General features: G+C 28.6%; 1 protein-coding gene across 15 annotated transcripts in view; it reads left to right on the forward strand.

Annotated features, from left to right (window-relative positions):
• The window catches only part of LOC129907327 (transient receptor potential cation channel trpm), a 282,057-nt gene that overhangs the window by 199,489 nt on the left and 58,808 nt on the right, over nt 1-23,760 (forward strand). For all 15 annotated transcript variants that reach the window (XM_055983461.1, XM_055983462.1, XM_055983467.1 and 12 more), the window contains 3 exons: nt 5,185-5,371; nt 5,535-5,691; nt 5,786-5,887. In XM_055983461.1, coding sequence (XP_055839436.1) covers nt 5,185-5,371; nt 5,535-5,691; nt 5,786-5,887 — 446 coding nt within the window. The remainder of the gene's footprint in view (nt 1-5,184; nt 5,372-5,534; nt 5,692-5,785; nt 5,888-23,760) is intronic.

Here is a 23,760-nt window from a genome sequence, read left to right on the forward strand (position 1 = left end):
TCAAAAGACCGTGCAAAGTACATTTACACATGAACTTTGGATTAACGTTAATGTTCTACTCAGCAAAATATAAAAACGAGATAAGAACTAAAGTTCCACTTAATGGCTAGACCCTGATCTGTTGTTCTCGTATACTCTGAGCTACTGTTCAAGATTCTAAAGTCTGGAGCGTCGATAAAGGTGATAACTGATAATGATAAGTAAAGGAAAGCACCCACTCTCAGAAGAGAAATCAAATAGACTATTCGTCTTGGTATAAGAAATCGAATGTTGTGCAGTGTTTGATTTTTTGGAGGGGGTCTCATTTTCATTGCACTCTATTCGATATGACAGAAATGAATAGAATGCACTGAAGTAGTGTATACCTGTTTGGAAAGCAAATGAATGGATTCGTGCAGACCTCTGGTAGATATCATGATCAAAATAGTTCTTTCAAAGAATTTTAACATTTGTGGAATTTCATGGAATGGTTTTGGATGATTTTTGTATGTTTGTTGATCTTATAGACTTAAATTTTCTAAAGCGACTTCTCGAATTTGATACTTTTTTTTTTGCATGTATTTGAAATTTATTTTTTATTATATTTATATAGATACCTATTAGAAATAATATTCCAAATTATTTTTGAAAAATTTCAATTTTGTTAAAAGTTATAAACGAATGAAATTTCGTAGGGGAGAGTGGGGCTAAAAGTAACAGGGGTAAGAATTAACAGCTAAAAAAAAACGATGTTCCTTTCAATATTAAGAAACGCGTAAAGGAGAAAAATGCTCAATTTTTCGATATCTACCGGCACATTTACTTCAGTTGAAGATAAGATGACAGGGTGAGAAGTTATACTAGTGGTGTCCAAAAAAAGCATGTTTGTAACTTTTTTTTTTAATTTTATTTTTGGTCTACCTCTTAACCCGAAAAAGATAGAGTGCTAAGTGTTTTTTTGTTATATGCATTTGTGTTTTGGCTCTAATTGCGTGTAAATGTTATGTCTATATCAGTTTCGCTTTTTGTTCAAATTGATTTTGTGTGAAAAATTTCATGCTGGGGCTAGTTGTAACATTTTTCCGGGGCAAGTTGTAACATGCAAAAACCTACCTAATGTATTCTTATTATGTATTCATTCGACTTTTTTTACTTTTTACACGTGAGTTGTGATTTTTTGTTTATTTTATTTTTATTTATTTTGCATTACAACAAATGCTGTTTGTTATCAACTAATGTAAACTAATTTTTTGAATAGGGTAAGCGGGGGTACATTTGACACCGGGGCACATTTGACTTTGCGTTTTCCGGTATGATCGTGCCCTTAATTAACAATAGTTTGGATGAAGAAAGAAGCTTAGTTTGATTTAAAGAAATTTTGCGAAATTTCGCAGTCTTTCATTAACTTTTCGCGGAGTAACACGTGTTTTCGTGTTTTCTGTATTTCTGATCTTATTTTTGACCACCGGTATGTAAGCGATTTCTGAACCTAATAAAAAGTTTTTTCAATGCTGAATCAATATTTTGATAGCACTATGCTTAAAGTTAAGTAAATTAAAACCAGCTTTGTAAAAAAATAGTATTAGTTATTGAAAAAAAAGAAAAACAGTTATGAAGCTCCTTCGGGGCACCTTTGACTTTTGCAATTTGGGCACATTTTTACGTTGAATTTGGGAAATTATTTATTTAATAAATTATTTAAAAGTAAATCGACATCGATTAATTTTGATTAAGATTTAAATGGAGAGATTTTTTTAAATATTTTAGGGTTTTTTGTTTTTTCTTCTTCTTTTTAGAAAATAAATTTTTTGATTTATTTTTTTCGTTATATTGTTTAGTATATTGTTTAAAACCAAAAAAGTATTTTTATTTTCTAATTAAATAATAGACGAGTAAGATCCGCTGATTGTTTTAAAAATTTAATGCACACGATGTGGGGTTTAATCCACCATTGTCAAATGTACCCCTTTTAAAGTCAAAAGTGCCCCGGGATCGGGGCACTTTTGACAAAATGACTTTTTTTAGAAAACATAATTTTTTTAAATGTTGTAATGTTGTAAAACAAAAAAAATTAATGCTAGTATAATCTTGAATAGTCAATAAATCAAATACAAAACAAAACATTGGAAAACATTAACAGTTTTCGAAAATACAGACCTTTAAAAACTAAGTGTCAAATGTACCCCCTTCTCCCCTAAGTACCAGAGTTCAAACCTTTCTCGGTTTGGAGCATATTTATTCAACTTTCAGGGAAGAAAGATTTACTTTAACGTTCAACGTAACGATTTTTTCGACTTACCTCACTTTTTTCTTAATTTCATAAGAATTTTTTACCTAGTATAACCAACAACCCTGGATATGAATGCCTGTAAATGAATTTGTATTTCTTTTGGAATTGCAAACACATTTTGAACCAACACTTGAATTTATAAAGCTTATAAAACAATTTATGAATTCAATTAATTTTAATTTAAGACTTTAGTCAAATCTTCTCTGAAATCTTGGATTTAATCCCTTGTTTTTTTTGCAAATCTGCACCAAAATTTCATGACTGAGGTTTGTTTTTATTATTACTAATTAAAATAAATAAATATAAGCAAATAAAGTTATTTTTTTCTTATTTTTAGTTCTTGGTAGGTATAACCTACCCCGGTATGTGTTACACTTTGCCCCTTATATGGGGTAGGTTGAAACAACACGATTTTTTTTTTTTGAAGATTTATTTTTCAACATTATGGTTAGGTTTTGAAAAAAATAAAATGTGGTTCTTTTATTTAAAAAAGGTTGGGTTGACTTGTTTTTAAATTTGTAGGAGTACCATCGGTTTTAGTAAAAAGTGTTACATTTTGCCCCCCTCTCCCCTACGTCTTTTTCTTAAAATGACTGTATCTCAATAATGATAAACTAGAAATTAATGAAATTTGGTACACATATTACCAATTGTACAATTTACAAAAAAAAAAAAGTTCTAAAAAAACAACAAATTATTTATTAATAAATTGATTAAGTTAAAGCAATTGCTTATATTTCATTATTTCGATCCGAAATTTTATAAGCTTTCATTATCTGAAACAAAAATTTTAGTGCAAATTATAAGAAAAAAAGTTATGGACGTTTAAACAATGCAAAATATCATTTTTGTTTACTATGGTACGATTAAATTGTGTGAAACTAAATATATACTCGGGTGAAAACCTATTACGTTTTGTAGAACTTTTTATACTGATTACAAAACGGTATTTAAATATTCAGCTACACCTCAAAAATTACACCTCAAAAATTTTGTTTAGACTTTCATCCATTGCAAAAAATCTAGAATATATTTAATATGAAAATCGGAATATTTAAATACCGTTTTGTAATAAGTGTGACTATATGTTCTATATTTCTCGTCAATACTCCTGTCATTTACGGTCAAAAGAGTTTTTTGTTTTCAATTTTTCCCAATACTTTCTTTAATAAAAGTAAAGTTTTTCTACATAGTCTTAAATAAAAGGTTTTAATCTAAATAACAGCATACCAAACTTTTCAAAAATCAAAATTTTTTCCGTAACTTTTTTGATTGAAAAATAGGCTTTTTTTCAAATTAATTTCGTCAAAAATTCTAACATTTTTTTTTGCTCAAAAAACATTTTAAATAGGTAGATAAAAAACATAACAAAGTAATTTTTAACTAAGTTTTGTTAAAATTCTACCATTTTTGTATGAGATAAAAATAAAAAATAAAAAAATCGTATTTTTGCATATTTTCCAATATTTTTCAGGTTATATAAAAATAAAATGCACGACTGGGTCGCACGTACTTGCTCTTGTAGTTCAAAGCATCTTTATCTTAAATATCTATTGGAAATTTAAGATTTTGTGGAGAAAAAAAAATAAAAACAAAAAAAAAACTCGAAAGTTAAAAAAATTCAATTTTTTAAATATTTTTTGAAAAACTTTTTTTTTTTAATTTTTTTTTACATTTTACACTTCAATACCTATGATGTCTGTAACTTTTGAAAAAATTGACTTATGCATTGATGAAATATATGAACTTAAAAAACATGTCAATTTTTGAAAAACGGCAACGCCATATTTCCGCTCTCGGCATTTTTTGAGAAAAACTAAAAACGCAGTTTTGTTAGAATCAATAAGAGTATTCCGCACACCAAATTTGATCGAAATCGTTAGAGCCGTTTTCGAGAAATTTGCAATACCTCGAAAACGTTATATGGGAGATATGCGTTAAAATGGAGATATTAAAAAAATAAAAAAAACGGACCTAGGGAATTACGTAAAAATCATCTGTACCAAGTTTCAAGCAAATCCATCCACCCGTTTAGGCCCTAGCTCGATGTACAGATGGACGCACAGACGCACAGACGCACAGACGCACAGACCGACGGACGGCATGACGAAAACCACTTTTTTGATCTTCTCCATCATCGTAATGTTGGTTTTGATTAAAACCTCGATTTTTTTTTTCTACACGAAACCAATACTTGCCCTATAGAGCAAGTAAAAAGGTTTGAGTAAAAGTTGTAGACACTTTTCTACAACTTTTGAATTTAACTTTTTTCGATAAGAGGTCTAACTTTGACAGAAATCGCAACAAACCACAATTTTTGACATCCACCCCACTTTTTCGCCCACCCACCCCCTTTCCCCCAATTTGTTTCTGGGCAATTTATTTTTCCTCTTTCATATAGGATATTATATTAAATTTTCCCACCACCCTTATGCTGCTAATAATTTTTTATTGGCACTGGTCTAAAGCTCTTTACACATTTTTTAAACTTAACATGGCGCATTCCTGCACTGCCTAAAGTTGAAATTAAAGTCCCAACTTTGTATGATATTGAACTCACTTTTTCTGATTAATTTAAGAATATAAGATTTCATGACCCAGAGTCTTGAGAGCTTTCAGTCATTAATGCTGAAAGACGATAAGTTATTTATAATCAGTAAGCAGAATACCATACAACTATTGGTCTTCATAAAAATCACTATATTTCTTCCGGTTTACATTAACCCAAATTCAGCTTAAAGTCTTGTAATTTTTTTTCAAAGATTTTTTTTCTTTCCCTTAATCCAACTTTTCCTTCAATCTAAGTTCATAATCATAAAATTCAAGTACCACTCTTCTGAAATGTGATTCAGCTGATACACACACACTCAAAGAAAAAAAAAAAAAAACAATCATTTATTGATATTCAATTTCAGATTACGGTTTTTCGAATACAAGAAAAACCTGAAGGTGAAGCCCAAGAATTGGATCAAACTATTCTAACAGCCCTCTTCAAATCGCAACATCTCAGCCCACCCGAACAATTAAGTTTAGCTTTGACGTGGAATCGAGTTGATATAGCAAGAAGTGAGATTTTTGTCTATGGCCAAGAGTGGCCAATCGGTAAGTACAAAGTATATGGGTTTCTACCCGGGCGCCATTTCCAAATGGGGCTTTGGATTTTGTGGATATTTTTCACTTTGTATTTTTTTTTTCTTTCTTCTTTTCCTCTTCTTTGGAATGTGAACTAACACACACGCACACACACACACACACACACACACAGGTGCTCTTGATGAGGCAATGATGCAGGCACTCGAACATGACCGAATCGACTTCGTTAAATTGCTTCTGGAGAATGGAGTTTCTATGAAAAAATTCTTGACAATACCACGCTTGGAAGAGTTGTATAATACCAAACATGGTCCTGCAAATACGTTGGGGTAAGTTTTTTTTTTCTTTTTTTAAGTCCTCTTTGGTCACAATGAAAAGCAAAAAAAAACTATATTTTTTCTTCTTTGTCTGGGGTTATTATAGATATATCCTGAGGGATGTGAGGCCACATATACCAAAAGGATACGTATACACGTTGCATGATATAGGATTAGTAATCAACAAACTAATGGGTGGTGCATACAGGTAAGTCCAGTCTCCATTTTTTTTTTTTGGAGAAGTATGAGTTTGAAATTTATCATCTGCACATGAAAGTGTGGGAGGCAGCGTATTGTTTAATGATCAGATTATTTTCACGTTATTTGTCCTTTAAAATTGAAAAAAAAAAGGATATATGTACATCAATCAGTTCCCTCGATAGATTAAAAACGAATCAATCCTTAAAACTCTCCCAAAGGGAAAATCAAAATTCCAGCTTAAGTACACTTCAGATAAAAATGTCTGCTTAAATCAGAAAAGTGTGGTTAAGAACGATTAAGCCCCCCCTCCTCACCAAAATAAGGCTATTTATTAGATTTATGGCAACTTTGAAGCCATTAAACTCAGTCTCTTTGTGATAATTTAGTCGGGACACAAAATTTGCACACAGATTTTTGTTTTTTTTTTTTTATTAAAATTTATGTAATCTTTGTGAAAGTGTATACAAATTAAATACACTCACTCGAGGTCTGCGAGGTAATATGGGTACAAAATTATGATTGATTGGATTGTGTTTCGTGGAAATATGGCACGCATCCCGAATTTTTTTTTTTTTTATATATTTAACAGGTCACCCTCTTTGTTTTACTTTGTTTTAAGGGTTTTGTTTATATTGCGTGGTGTCGTAAGGTTTACCGAAATTTTATATCGATGGAAGAATTTTTGCGCCATAAATATCTTAGTGATACACGTGCCTCATGATAAGATATTTAAAAAGGAAGGTATTTTCAAGTTGTTCAAACAAAGTTTCGGATACGACCATTTTTTGATACCATTGACATGTCTATCATTATTTTAAACTTGTGGGTAAACTTTTTGTTGCCTTTTTTAAGCTATCAGAAAAGTTCAGTTAAAAAAATTTTGACACGAACTTGATGAGTGAAATAGTTATAGGTACATAACTTAGTCAATCAAAAGATCTGAAATAATTTTTTTGTGATTGAATTGACTTTTCTGTAAAAGCAGTTTGCAAAGAAACCTGAAAATTTAATTTAAAAAAAATTCGCGTAAAACGTGTAAGAACTTATCTATAAATGTTGAATTTGTCATCAAAACCATAAATAAAATGAATCATTGGCTTTTTTTGACCAATTGTAGATTTTACTGTCTCTTCGAAAAAAAACACCCTTTCACCAAATTTTTTTTTTATGAAAACTCTTTATTCTTGCTTTCTATCCCAAAATCAATGTTTTTACCAAATTTCACTAGGGTGACCCATCATTTTTGTTTTCACTCAAAAAAACACCTTTTAATCATGATATTTGTATAGACACTTTAGATTCTTGTTTATTATCTTAAAAGTAACATAATTACTAAATTTCAAATATAAATATTTTCTTTACTTCTAAAAAAACACCCTTTCACATAAAAAAAATGTATAGACATGGGAATTAGGTTTTCGTAATTCCCATGGGAAAGAGAACATATGAATTTTGTAAGGGTACCATTTATGCCATTGATTTTATCGGACTTATCGCGGATTTTTCCCTATTTTTAGGTTCTTGGTTTCTGTTATAAATGAAATATTTTTACCAATTTTCATTGGTGTAACAATTTTTTCCCAGTTTTTGTGGTACTAATTCCGAATTTCATCATTTCTTTAAAAAAAACACCCTTTCACTCAAGATAATTTTGTACTTTTTATAGATTCTTAATTCTTGTACCAACCAAATCTTTTTCACCAAGTTTTAAAAATTAATAAAATGTAAGTCAGCTGTTATGATACCTTTCTCAAACACAACTTAACCCATCAATAAAACACCCTTTCACCAAAAATAATTTTAAGGACTTTATGAATCCTTTGTCCCTGCTTTATTTAAAACCTTCATCCCGAATTTTATCAGTGTAGCATGTTTTTCACATGGGTTTCGGTTATATTTTACCTGTTGAAATAAAAAAACAAGCATCCTTGTTTTTAATCGGTAATAACTTTTCTTAGAGCAATTGTATTGACTTTATTTTTATAGCATTAGATTCAGCATCAAAAAATACCTTGAAAACATGTGTCATATGATGATATTCGACAAACAATTTTTTTTAGTATATATTTTTGAGCTTCACCCCCTCCCTCTTGTCCGCGAAAAAACACCCTTCCACCCAACTTTTTTTTATAGACTTTTTTTGTACTTGGTTCTTATCCCAAAACCAAACTTTTTGCCAAGTTTAATGAGTGTACAAATTTTTTTCTTTTTAATGCCTATTTTACCTGTACTAAATGAGGAAACACGTTGCTCAAAAAACCTTCAATGGATTGCTTTGAAAATTGGACCGAATTTGAAAAAGTCATTTAAAAATGAAAATAAAATTAAATTGTAACAACCATCTCCCCCCTCACACTTTTCCAAAATATCAAATAAGCGAATATACTGTCATTATCCATACTACGCAATATTTCTTTTAAATAACTCCGTGACTGAATCTTCAAAGCAAAGTCACTTCTTTGAAAACAGTGTCCAGTGTACAAATAAGACCCCAAATATACTTTTCAATCACATTTTTAAACTCAAATCAAAGAATGAAATCCGACCCAAAGCTAAGTTATAATTAAAACATCTACATCTCCCCAAAATATAAGTGCCTATTTTATGTCACGCTAATTTGCTTTTATATTCAAACAAGAAACGTTAAAAGTTTGAAATTTAATATGTTGCAAAACTTTAGCAATGTCTACACTTTTATATGCCAGATAATGTACAAACATGCTGTTAAATTTGTATGTTATCATTCATCCATGAAATTGACTTGAAATTATAGCAGCAAAGAAGGCTGCTTCTGAATATCATCTGTTTTATATGGTGTAAAACTTTAATCATTTTTAAAGTAGATTTCTTTACTTTTTATTTTGTGCACACAGTAGCACAAGAAGAACTTTTATGTGAATACATCACCTTAAATAAAAACAGGGTTAAAGTTGTTATTCTATGCTCCTTATTCTCTATAAATAAGCTTTTTTGATATTTTAAAGAATTTTGAATTTAACCTAAATTTCAAAGAAATCTCCTATTTTTACATCTCCTTTTTTTCATAATTTTGTTCATTTCTTTTTTTTTTTCAAAACTTTTGCCAAAACTCAGGCAAATTTTAACTGACACTATAAGTATTAAAAACAAAATGATAAGAATACGAAAACAAAACTTTTGACACTTTTAATTTCTTCTATCATGTACAGACTGTGCCAATTTGTGCCATCTCCCATCCCAAGTGTTAAAGAAGCTTATTACTCTGTCCGTCTGTTTTTTCGTCCTTGATGTCAGTCAGTAAGGATGTTATTATTATCCAGTCGAAAAATCCTTTGAATACTCTCCCGAAACCCTCGGAATACCCCTAAACTTTTCATTTTCCTATTCAAAAGCATTATTTTTTGCCTTCCTTTTTACTTGCGATATAGGGCAAGTTAAGGATTCTTAAAAAAAAATCGAACTCGAGATAACAATCAGCTACAGCTACAGAAGCCTATAATACTACTGTTGCTATTTTCTTTAAACTTGGTAGTTAACAGTTTTGGGTGATTCCCCAGAGGAGAAATTAAAATCTTTTTTAGAACCGAAACTAACGGTACCTACATATGTATATGTCATATAAACGTAAATAAAAAAGTTATTTTTTTTTCAAAAATGGTTTTAACGATTTTGGTTAAAAACAAATTGTCTGTAGTATTAAACAAAAAAGTCAACTTTTGAAATAAAAAAATATATTTTGTACCGTTATTAATACTACCTGTCAAAAATCCGGTTTTTTTGGTTTATGAGTTTGTCTCTAACAACATGACCGGTTTAAACCAATTTTTTTTATACACGCACGTTAAGATAAATTTCATATAAAAATAATAAAATTTTTTTTGGATTTAAAAAAAATCAATTTTTTGAAAACGGGTTCATGAATTTTCATAAAAATGGCATACGAACTTTTTTTTGAAAAATGTTAGAACATTTTTATTTAAATATTTAAAAAAATTGTTGAAGTGAAAACTTCTTTAGTATCGTAGTGATTTGAAACAAGATGAAACGAAAAATCAATTGATTATAACTTTTTTGTTTTAATAGATAGATGAATGAAATTTATACAGTAGGTAACACTGGTCGGCAAAAAACAAAAAAAGTGTGGAACAAAAACTCTGTAAGGTGATTTTAATAAACTTGAGTGTGCTGAATTCAAAACAGTTTATAGATTTTTTCCATCACGTCTAGTTTTTGAGCTCTGGTCATCACAATTTTAGCTATAAAGTCCCAAAAACTAATTTTAAATGAAATGTTTTTTTAAATTTGATCTAAAAATATTATTTTTCCGTAATATTTTCCTATTTTTTCAACCGAATCAGGAGTCGAAAACTGAAATTTACTTCAAATCTGCTTCAAAAATCATAAGTTACCTTATCCACCAAGATTTTGAGATATCATATCTTTCTATACCAAATATCTTTAAAAAAAAAATAATTTTGAAAATAAAAATAAACATATTTAAGACGATAAAATATGGCTTTTGAATATTGCATATTTAGTTTTGCGAAAAAAAAATTTAACGGTGATGAAATTCAACGCCAAAAGTACCACAAAAACGCGTTTTCGACCTGTTAATATTTAAATATTTCGAAAACTTGACGTGCCAGTGAAATTTTGACTTCATATTCGGAATAAGCACACAAAAGTTCTTTAGAAAAGTATGGTTTGGTTCAAGCTCCATTTTCGTTGCCGACCAGTGTAATTAAATAAATTATGATTGTGCAATATGATTTTTTTGCTTTTTTTATGAAAACTAATTGGGTTAAAGAAATTCTAGCTCTTTTTGTAGATGTTGTATAACCATGGTCGATATAAATATTTTTAGCTGAAACAATAATCTTTCAGATGGTATAAAATTTATTGTAGGTTGTCATATAAAAAAAGTGATGGAATAAAAAAAAAGTTATATTTTTTCGAAATTTCTTTTTATGAAAGAAATCAAATTGGCATACTTGGTTTTGTGAAAATAAAAAAAAATATTTAAAACAGTGTTTAATTATTTATAAAAACAGATTTTATTTTTTTTTTTACATTACTCAAAAAGAATACAGTAGGTACTATAAATTTTCCATAATTTTGTTCAATAAAAAGCTTTAACATCAGAGTTGCTCTTACCATTTGAGCAAGTACGTGCGACCTAGTTCTGCATTTTATTTTCTATGCGTTTGTGCTTTAAAATTAAATTTTCAAAATTATAATAGGAATTGAATTTAACCCAAAAATTGTCTACGTTCAAAGAACAACAACAACAACAACTGATGGCTAATTAAAAAGGAATTTCATTTCCCTACACAAAAACCCACTCTGATGGGTCATGTCTGGAATTTAACTATTTCCCCCGGATTCCTGCTCCTGAAATCAATTACTCTAATATATTTCTGGCTGGGCGAAATAGAAGTGTTATAGCCATGACATTAAACTTTTGCTGTCCGAAAAAAACTAAAACACAAAACAAAATTTATTTCTAAATCCATTATGAGCGGTAATTACTTACTATTATCATCATCAATAAAAATGGATTCTACGCTGAGTCGGTTGAAAGAGGTTCCTGGTTCTGTGATGGAACGTTTCTATAATTTTCTTCCTTCCTCATCAAATTCTGACAGGAATTTGTAATGAGCTTGAATCAACATATTTTCGTTTCACATTTATTTCAAAAAAAGCACCATAATAGACAAAAACATGTTAAACCCTTAACTGGCGCCCGGGTGAGGAAGGGTGAATTCACAAACTGTAATGTTGGACGATTGAATTAACGCATAAATGATTAGATAATGTATTATAATTTCTTAATTTACCGGAAAATAACCAATATTATTGAACATAATCTGATTTTGATAGCTTACGTGTCAGAAACAGTTATTAATGCATTTTAGTTTTATTTGCGTGTATCTCCTGGAAGTTCATCTCTTAATAGAAAAAAATTATAGTTTTTTTCTAGCCTGGTGCTTTTCTATTTTGGAAATTCACTCTTCACTCTTTAACACACATTTTGGGCTATATATATTTCTCAAAGGGGTCAATGTAAAGTTATGGTAATTTTGTAAATGAAAATGGAATACAGATTTTATAGAGAGAGGCTTTATATTCTTGTTAAACACACACTGGTACCTACTCTCCCTCTAAAAGTATTTGTGGTTATTGTGCCAGATTATTTTGTTGGGAGCTGTTGTTGTACATGCAATGACAGACAGACCTTCTTTATTGGGTTAGGGTGGGTGGAAATGGAAATTTATAAATGGGTTTTATTGCGGGAGTGGGTTTTTAGTTCAGTTGTTCAAATTGATGTTTCAGAAAAAGAGAGGATGGTTTTGTAAAGACTTTTATATGTGTACCTTTTAGTAAAGTATAGATGTAAGTATATTACAGCAAATGTAAACTTAAAATTGCAATACCCTTTTGTATGATATTAAGTTTGGTAAAATTGAGAGGAATTAATTTTGGACAGAATTATGATAATTATTTTATCGTTCACTTGCTTCTGTAAGAGAATTTATGTTAGTAGAGGACTAGTAAATTCTAAGATACTCTTGTTGAATAGTTGAATGATTTTAAATTTGTTGTTATAGACTGAAAAGAATTAATAATCTCTCAGTTGCATAATTTTTTCTATTTATTATTTTTGTTGATAATTTTTGTATTATATCGAAAGAAAAATAGCTATTTCGTTCACTGAAATCTTAAATTCATGATATCATTTTCTAAAGAAAATTTAAGAAATTAAACGACACATAGTCTTTTACTACATTTTTTGACATCACAACCCTTGAGTTGTGAAGTGGTACCTACTTCGCATGTTATTAGTTTTGAAATTTCATGGATGAATGAAAACATACAAATTTTACAACATGTTTATTTACTGTCTATCATAATCATATTATATGCAGACATGCTAAAGTTTTTCATCATATTAAATTTCAAACTTTAAAAGTTTCTTGTTTGAAGATAAAAGCAAATTAACGTGACATGAAAGAGGCACTTAAAATCCCAAGTTGTTGATATTCATATTTTTGCAGCCATCTGCTTTTTAATTAACTTAGGTATGGTGTTGGATTCCATACTCTTATTTATAATCTTAAAACTGTTTGAAAAATTATGAGTTAAAGTTTTATTTATGGATGTTATTGGCTACATCATCAAAAGCCAAGATGTCATTATTCACTTCAATGGATTTTTGTGTATACTTTTGAATACAAGTTTGTGTGTACATCAGGGGCGAACGCAATTTGTCTATCTTATGATGTTATTTTTTTTTTTTTTCGAAAACTATTATAAACTGTTCCTCTTATAGAACGGATAATATTTGAGATCTGAATGGTATCAGGTCAAAAAATGTAGAGTTTCGAAATGGTCGCAAAAGAAAGAGTCGAATGCCATCTTGTCGAAAAATGCCTGTACAAAAATTGGGTGTATCGATACGGACAGGGCCCTATTTCATAAAACTATTAGCAGAGGCGTACGTTGAGTTGCCAGGGCCCCGGGGCAAGTCTAAATGTTTGGGGATTCTTTGATACTTGGGGCCCCTTTAATATAGAAAATAAGAACAAATAAAAAAGAAAGTATACAACCTACTTCGTTTTTGGGGCCCCTGATGGACCATTTATTGGTAGCTAAGATTTTTTAAGTAACATTTTTTGGGGCCCTAAAATAATATAGGTACCTAGGTATATATATATATATATGAGGTAGGTACTATTTTCTTTTAAGGTGAAAAAGTATGTGGCTGGCTACCAAATACCAATTCATTATGCGTTACAATTAAAAGTATAATTTGTCTCTCTTGTACTCTTGTGTCCGAAGTTATTCATGTCAAATATCTTATCTTTTTGCTTTGTTACTTTTATAAAAAGTTGCCTTCTCTGCATTGTCTCTAGACGGGGCCTTGGCGTGTCGGGGGCCCCGGGGCATCGCCCCGCTTGCCCCAATGGTGTGTACGCCCCTGACTATTAGTGTTGTACAAGCACAAATAAAGTATGGAGTTGTAGTTTTCTGTTTCATAAAAATTTTCATTTATTTGTAGTCTGGCGAATTCAAACTATTTTGCTTCTAAAAAACTACAAGTGTAACTAGGAGTAACAAAAATAAACGAATAATAAACAAATATTCGAACTTTCTGTATAGTGGAGTAACTAAAGCTCAAAAATTGGCTATATTAGGGAACCCGGCCGAACAGCTTAGATTTTGATGATCTTTTTTTTCAAACGTCGGTAATTAAAAATACTTTAAAGTCTATAGATTAAAAATTGCCGGTGTTGCCGTTTTGATTTTTTAAATTTAATTGAAGATTTTTGTGAATAAAAACAATTTTTTTTCAAAAATTTTTCTTAAATTTCATAAATTAATTGATGCCAAAAGATTGTCTAGGAAATTCAAGGAAAAAAAATATATGGGAGTGAGGGACAATCTTCCATAGTTCAAGCGATAGATGCAATTTTCTTATTAATTGACTTCAAACACAAAAAAAAATATTTGAACACAACGGCAACACCTACAATATTCAAATATACATTTTTTAAAAGCTAGAAGCTTAGTCATATATGTAAAATTAAAATTAAGTTAATTGAATGAACGGCTTTTGAAAGAATGGTAATTGAACTCAGATTTTTGAAAAAAAAAATTATTGAAAAAATTTTAACATGTCGTTTTTCAAACTTGGCAGTTATATAAAATGCCTTTATTTTTCAAATTTTTCTGGCCGCATTTATTATGATTTCAAATTATAAAAGGAAATGTGAATATGTATTACGGTTTATGAAAAAAAGTAAAAAGTATTTCATTTTCGAAGAACTTTTTTTAATAAAAGTTTTGAAAAAAAAAATGTAACTTATTTTTTTTTTAAAGTTCAACATCTGAACATAAAATTATTTTTTATTCATTTAATAACCCTTACTGTTGAAAGTTAAATAGCAAAAATTTAAAGTTCCTATTTACCACAGTCTTTGAGAAAATTAATTATTTCAATGCAAAAATTCAGTTTTAATAAAAAAAACCATTGAAATTGAAGTAATTTTTCATTTTTTTTTCAAAAGTGTGATATATTTTACCTTTTTTGCTTCGAAATTCAACTGATAATATTTATGGCCAAAAATTTTTTTTAAATAAATTCATATTTTATTAGAAAAAGTTTGAAAAAAGTCATTTTAAATTTTTCTAATAACATTTTTTTTTTTTTATTCTGAGTTTGAGGACCATTTTTTCAAAAAGTCTTGATTAAATTTAGTGGATTTAAATTTAAGAGATAAGAATGAGCTTCTGGCTTTTTAAAAATGTATTTTAAAATATTGTAGGTGTTGCCGTTGTTTTCAAAATATTTTTTTTGTGTTTGAGGTCAGAATGTTAGAAAATTGCATTTATCGCTTAAACGATGGAAGATTGTCCCTTACTGCCTTATATATATTTTCCTTAAATTCCTAGAGAATCTTTTGCTATCATTTGTTTTATGAAATTTAAGCAAAAAAAATGGTTTTGTTAAAAAAAATTTAATTTTAATTTTTAAAAACAATACGGCAACACCGGCAATTTTTAATCTATAGACCTTAAAGTATTTTTAATTACCTACGTTTGAAAAAAAAAATCGTCAAAATCAGAGCTGTTCGGCAGGGTTCCCTAAAAATTTGCTTTAGTTACTCTACTAGTAGCAGCAGCGAGAGATGAAATATTATGATGAATATTTGTGAAATATAATAAACATTATTGGCTTTAAAAGCTAAAAGCTTGATTTTTAAAGATTGGTTTTTGGTAGATTATGGTCTTAACATTTAGTTTGAATAATAGGCTATAGAAAAGTCTATGTTTCTTGAGAAAAAAAGATACAAACAAATGAAATTGAGCTTTAAAGATGAATAAGTGTTGTTTTTTTCGATTTTTGAATGGCAAAATGTTGTTAAATTCCTTTGAACTAAAACATTGATGCACTAAATAACTTGGCAAAACACATCATCTATTGCAACTTTCGTCAAAAAAGCTTTAACTCATAAATTAACTAAATATTAATCTATAAGTAAATTAATCTCTAAAAAAAAAAATAACCAAAAATCTTCATTATTTTTCCGCGTTAAGGGGTGGAAGTCCCTCGGAAACTCTTTGCACTTTTTGTTTAAAAAATTCTTTACCAAAAATTCTTTAGCATCAAAAGCTCATAGATAGTCTTCAAACCCATGCGCTCCAAATCTAATGCAGTAGGTTACGAAAAATTTAAACGCATTTTTCAAAAACTAATGAAACTATCGAAATTTAGTGGAAATTATTCGTTATTTTATTGCATTTTTAAAATTAGGTATTGGAATTTATTGAAAAATCTTTAAATTGTATGTTTCAGATGTCCAAGTTTTGTAGTCTCTATAGTTAGGTTATATGGAAATTCAAATGCAATAAAAACTCATTATTTTTAAGTAATTGAGATTCCATTTTTTTGTTGTCTAATTTTGGCAAAACATATAAGTTAAACATAAAAGTTAAGTTCAACTTGTTTCACTTATCTATATCCTTTAAAACGCTAACAGCTACACGGGAAAGCTCCTATTTTGAGTGGTAATTGCAGGTAGATGAATACATACAGATTTGTAAGCCAAGACTATTTGTCACTTGACAAGGAAGATTGATTTTATAGTGCCAACCACTTTTTTGCATCATTCAAATTAAAAAGACTGCATTGTTATTTCACTTTTACTAACTAATGTCCTTCATTAAATGTCCACATAACTAGTACATTTTTTTCTATTACTAACACCAAAAAATTTGTGAGGATTCTTGATTTTAAAGCTTGATCATTTAACTTTATAACCTTATCCATAAAGCACATTCAAAGAGCAAATTAGACTCCATATTTTTCTTTATTAGTCTTTCTACTCTTGTAAGAAATTCGCTTGTAGTTACAAGTCTATCACTAATAAATTTTTGCGCAAATACTTTTATGAAACAGAAACATTCGCCTCATTTGTAAATTTGCTTGTAGTTACAAGTCTACGAAACTTGTAATTATTATTAGTCTATTCGAATTCTTTATGAAACAGAAATTTGCTGATAATTTACAAGCTATATAAGTAAATTCACAAATAATTATTAGTCTTGTAGTTTTATGAAATAGGGCCCAGGTCTTAATTTTTTTTTTATTTTTAATAAAATCAAATTGGGTCTCCAGAACCGTTAACTAATAAATTTTATATATATTATATTATCTTAAAACATAAAAAAATATTTTTTTTTAAATCGGTTATTTTTGTTGCGCGATATTGTTAGTGCATTGGACTATAGTGCCAGAGGTCTGGGTTCGATTTCCAGCCTCCTCCAAACAAAATAAAAAGTTTTTTTTTCTAGATTCTTTTTATTTTTGTTATTCAAGTACCTTCATTTTATTAAATTAAGTTCCGGTTTTATTCATAGTTTTAAGACAGTTATTCATATTTTTTATCATTTTAAAGAAAAATCTGTATTCAAATTTTTAACAAAAAAAAAAAAAATAAAATAAAAATTAGGTATCGTAAGAAAAGTATTTTGTTAATAATTTTATTTTTTTTAATTTTCTTCTTACCTATCAAATCAAAACCTTAAAATTTTATCGTTTAGCATAAATTTAGATGCTTTGAACTATACTAGCAAATAGTTGAAATTCAGCCATGTATTTTACTTATTTTTACCTCTTTAAATTATGTATTTTTTAATTTAAAATTATCTCTTTGAGATTAAATTTTGCTGTTTAACACATTTATAGCATTAATAGAATTTTCATGTGAACATTTTTTTGTGTTTCAAAGAAGCCCAATAATGGACTTTGGGGAGCTGAACTCTGCCCATAATTTCGTAAAGGCCCTAACTACAAAATTTTCGATTTTGATTTTATTGCATATTTGGAGTTAGGGCATTGTCTCTGATTTATCCTCATTTACTTAGCCTAGGTCTTCAAATTCGTCAACAAATTCAAAATTAACTTTTGATTTTTTTCATTTTTATATGAAATTTGCGATATTACATTTACTGTTTCCCTCTATAACTCAGAACAAAGAAAAGTGTAGTTAGGGCCTTTACGAGATTATGGGCAGAACTCTCCTCTATGCCATTCATGAATTCAAAATTTTCAAGACTTCAAAGCAAGTCTCTAAAGAAATGTGCCTAAAAATTTGATGAAAGAGGCTTTTAAATAATCTCTCTTTTGATCGATTAAGTGACCCCTTCTTTATCATCAATTAGATTTTGTCGTACTCTTTTTAAAATTCTGACTTATTCCTGTGTATACATATTTCTTCAGCCTCTTTTTTTTTTTTTTTGCGCACAAGTTTTAACTAGCTACCGTACAAATCTATATTGAAGCTTACATCCAAGTGCTAATATATATAAAGAACTTACTTCACTCTGTACTAACCATATAGCCATCAATTACCTCATTTTTAAGAGCCCTTTTCAATCCTGTCAAAGCTTTATTTGCTAAGAGTCGTCAAGGGTATTACCATTACCATGATTTCCTTTGAATGTTTTGTTGCCTCGTACCTACATTTTTCTTTTATTAAATAAATACGTGTGTTGTGTTGATATACACTACTAAAGGGATAAAGTCTTTAGGTACATAGAAAATGTTTACCAATTTGTATAGACAAAGAAAAGCTTCTATATACAACACAGTTTGCTCTACTAAATTCCTCTTTAATGCTTTTATTCCATATAAGTTGACACACACAGTACAAATAAACAAAAAAATACCTCCTCATCATCATCATCATCATGGATTCATTGACAAATTTCCCAGCTCTAAATTTCAATTTACCTTTAAAAAGTTGAAAAATCTTTTGACTCATTTATTTTAAATCCTTTCTAAACAAATTCGTTTTCCACTCCTCAGAGTAGTTCTCCTTTCAGTCATCAAAAAAAGGAACCAAATATACTTCCTTGGAATGAGAACTTTTACAATTCAAAAACCAAAATAAAAAACCGAAAAACATTTACCGCTATATAAACGTTTTAACTGCCCTTAAAAATAAAAAAAATATTAAGCCTTAAGCAATTTTCAAGAATTGAATCACTTTATCACCAATTCTATAGCCATTGTTCCTGGTCCTTGCTACATATATGCCTACACTCGCTATAGCTCCCAAAGCACTTTTATGGGCTTATTTTTTAGCTTGTGTTAATGACACAATAAATAGAGAGAGTGTAATGAATACTTTACACAGAGCTTGCTTCAACGATTAAGCAGTTGTTTTTTTTTTTTTTGTGGCTTTGTTTATAGTAGAATTTTCTATGACAAATATTACAACAAAACCCCAGATATCCATCAAAAAATAATATTTACCCGCATAAGTGATTTGACTTGAGTTTTTTTGTTGGTGTTTTTTTTTTTTTGTGTCATTTTGTGTGATATTCCGATAAAAAAATAAGGAAATCATCAAATATAACATCACGATAAGGACTTATTTGGTATTGGTTTATGGGATTGAGTAAATGGCATTGAAGAAGCTTATAAAAGGCCGAATAAATTCCTGTTGCTTATGGACTATACTAATATTTCAAGATAAAAACAAAAGTATCCTTGAATATGGATTCTTGTTTATGAACGAGTAAATATAAAGAAAGTACCTACTTACATGGCTTATTTTTACTTATATTATTGACATTTGTGGGCTTTGGTGCCATGAGTTATTGAAACAAAAAATTAGGTAAGGATTTTATCGAAAAAGATTATTGGATAGAGTGGTACTCGTACGAGTATGTAGTATTGAAGCTTTAAGTCTTAAAAATTGATTTGTGTCAATGCAGCTTATTCTTGGAGAGTACACATTTTTTAAAGTCTATCTAAACTGTTCTTCTGTTAGTTAATAATGATTCAGACATAAAAATATTCAAGATTAAGGGCTTTTCCGAATTTATTCACAAATGTATTAAATGTAGAATATCTCACTTTTAAACATAAATTATAAGGACTACTTACTGAAAACGATGCAGATACAAGGGAGTTCCTAGCAAACATATTATACAAAACATGGCAAAGTAAAAAAAAAATTAATAGAAGTAAGTAAGTAAGAAGGCGGAAATTTGGTACAACAATATCCCTTAAGGACATTGAAGGCCACAGGTTGGGATTGCCACAGCCTTTTCTAGCCATGAGGTAGACTTTTGGATGTTTTTTTTTTTTTTTTTTTTATAACGTAAGTACATACGCCTAGTCCTCGTTAACAAAAAAAAAAAAAGGACCACCAAAATACACATCTGAACTAACTCTAGAATCACCTAATTGAACTTCAAAGCAGGTTTATATAAAAAGAATGATGATGTTTTTTCACAAAAACTTGCCTATTTTTGAATAAGCAGATCGCACGAACTAGCTCTTAAAATTTTTAAGAAAAATTTGGCAAATGTAAAAAAGATAAAAAAAAAAACAAATCTAAATAAAAAAAAATAACATTTTAAATAAAATTGAGCTCCGAAAATTTAATTTATTTTTTAAAGATGCATTTATAAAAAAAAAAAATTATTAAAAAAAAAAATAATTTTTTAAAATTAACCAAAAAAATATTCAAGTCAAGTGGGTAGCTATTCTTAGCAAGTATATTAATCATACCTAATTAAAATCAAAATTTCAAAAAATTTAATGTCCCTTTTTCGAAAAATTGATTTTTCAAAAAAAAAATTTTTAATCCAAAATCGTTTTTTTTTTCAAAATATTATTTTTCATTGTACAGCTAAAGCAGCAATATTATTATAATTATGAAATTTAAAAGTCGTTGGGAAGAAATTCTGAAAAAAACCGTTATTTGGCAGGTACCAGTAGCTAGTAAGGATTTTGAAAAAAAGTTAACATCAATAGATTGAATTTGTGTCGTATGCGAAAGAAATGAGCTTGAGGAAAGATCTTTAGTTCAACTTTTTGATTCTCTATTTTTTTTTTCAAATCAAAACATTTTCTAATATTCATGAGGATAAGATATTTTTATTTTACGGCCTATTTTATTTTCTAAGTAGGTACTATGTGTACCAATTTTTTTTTTTTTTTCTTAATTTAAAAATTTATTTCAAATCTAAACTATGAGCTTTGGCAACCTGTATGCGCCTTATGAAGCATCCAAACCCTAGAAAAAAGTTTGGATTGGGGTAAAAATTCTGCCGGGGTCAAAATTCTTTTGTCAAAATTCTGCTTTCAAAATTCTGCTTTTCAAAATTCTGCTTTTCAAAATTCTGTTTTTCAAAATTCTGCTTTTCATAATTCTGTTTTACAAAATTCTGCAAAAAATAAAAAAGCGAGCGCTTTTTAACATTGTTCAAACCCTTTTTTAATTTTTTGCAGATTTTTGTAAAATCATCATCTCGCAAAATTTGCTGCTAATTTGAGATTACTTACTTACGAGTACTATGTCAATTTTTGTAATATTATTTTTTTTGATAAATCAATAAATTTAAAAATAATATTGAGAAAAATATTGAATGATAAATGTTTCAGAAAAAAAAAATAATTGAAATTATTTTAATTAATCACATAAAAATTTATATTCAAAAAGGAATATTTTTTATTACACAACTTCGTTTCTAATTAGTTTTCAGCGGTATATAGATGTAGATTGTAAGAAATTCAGACTTCTAGGCAGTTAGGAAGGTATACATACCAAATTTAAATTACATCAATGAGGTGTTTTTTTGTTTAGAAAACGCATTATGCTATGAAAAAAAAGCAGAATTAGGAGAATTGTTTACTTCAAAAGAAATTTTTTCACACTTTTAGACACCTTATCATCGAACCATGATATTAAACAATCACATAACTGACTTAAAAACATGGAAAATATCAAAACTTCTTTCAACAGTGAAACTTTCTGTCCCTCTCTTTAGGTGTTTGATTTGGGATCGGGTCAAAATTCTGGCTTCAAAATTCTGCTTTTTTAACGAAAATTCTGTTTTTCAAAATTCTGCATTTTTTCTATTCTGCTTTTCAAAATTCTGCTATTTAAAAGTCTGCTTTTCAAAATTCTGCCAGTATTATACTTAAACAAAAAATTCTGCCAATTCTGTATTTTTTTTTAGAGCATATGCGCTGACTAAAGAAAAATACACCTCATTAATGTAATTTAACATTGGTACTTTTCTAAATTTTTTTGTTTAAGTGTCGCAAATATTTTTTAAAATGCATAGACTGACTTTCTTTCAAATAAATTCTATAACTTATTGTTAAATTAAAAAAGGGTTTGGAAAATGTTAAAAAGCGCGCGCTTTTTACGCATACTTAATTTAAATTTTTTTCAGAATTTTGAAAAACAGAATTATGAAAAGTAGAATTTTGGAAAACAGAATTTTGAAAAACAGAATTTTGAAAAGCAGAATTTTGAAAGCAGAATTTTGAAAGCAAAATTTTGAAAAAAGAATTTTGACCCCGGCAGAATTTTGACCCCAACCCGTTTGATTTAATACCAGAAAAGATCTTTTCAGTTAGAAATAATTTTAAACTAAGAAAGTTTGATCAAATTCCCGAACAACAGTGTATTTTACTTTTCTTTTCATTTTTCAAAACATTATACGCACTACTATAGTTCGTCGTCTTGGATTAAATTTTGAACAATCTTTTCAAAAAATAATATTTTTCATTCTTACTCATAAACAAAAACCACCTTAAAATAAGCGGAATTCTGCCTGTTTTTACCTGCGATATAGGTACTATATATCTAGTTATGCATTCGTACAAAAAAAAAGATGAGATAACATTTTTCCATGACATTACGATGGTAGACAATACCAAAAAAGTGGGTCCCGGAAGTAAGTCTGTCTGTCTGTCTGTCTGTCTGTATAAGGAGCTACAGCCTAAACTAATGGACCGATTAATGTCAAACTTGGTATGTAGCGTTATTTGGCGACTATCCAGAGGGGTTTTTGGAATTAATTTTTTTGGACCAAAAATAACGGTACTTGTCATATACCGATTTAGGTAAAATTGAAATATCTCGAAAACGGCTCCAACGATTTTGTTTAAAAAATTCATGTGTTAGTTTTAAGCAAAGGTCTATATTTCAATGAAAAAAATTTTTTTTTGAAAATCATTATTAACGGTACCTGCCATAGAACGGTTTTTTTCAAATCCGATTATCTCCGAAACTGCTTATTCGATTTCAACGAAACTTTTTGTGAAAAAGCATTTATATAATTAAAATATAAACCAAAAATAAAATTTCCAAAAAAATAATTTTTGGATTTAAAAAAAAAATTTGAAAATTTTTGTTTGAAAAATCAAATTTTCGAAAACGGGACATTGAATTTTTTTGAAATTTTGTTTTTTGATGTTGATTAGTGATTTCTACAAAATGGCATACCAATTTTATTTTAAAACTTTTTTTCCAAAAAATTATTTATAAAAAATTAGTTTTTTTAAAAACGGCTCTAACGATTTTGAAATTTTTTTTTCTAAAAATGCATGTTAATGTATCAATCAAAACTGCATACTTGTTTTGGAGGGCAATTTAATTTTAGATTTTATTTTATTTTTTTAAAAAACGAATTTTATCTTTTTTTCCAAATTTCTATACAAAGTCTTAAAAATTTAAGCAACTTTAACTCTAAGAGCAAGTTCGTGCGACCCAGTCGTGCATTTTACTTTTTTTTTGCAAAGATGAAAATCTATGTTTTTCAATCTATGAGTTTTCGTATGAAATTAAGTGGATCCATCTTAACAAAAAAAAACCATGCAGAAATCCGTACTCCTCAAGGATTTCCATTTGTTTGTTATCTTCTTCGAGAAATTTCTACCTTTTGCTGTCGACAGGACTTTATCTTCCCTAATAATATAATCTAAGACGTGTTCAATAGCAATTTGTACAATTATTATCGATTTCCAATACATATCATGACTCTTAGTACGAATGAACATAACACTAACTCATTAAACGCATGCAAGAG

This window comes from Episyrphus balteatus, chromosome 1 (assembly GCF_945859705.1).
Source record: "Episyrphus balteatus chromosome 1, idEpiBalt1.1, whole genome shotgun sequence".
Lineage (NCBI taxonomy): Eukaryota > Metazoa > Arthropoda > Insecta > Diptera > Syrphidae > Episyrphus > Episyrphus balteatus.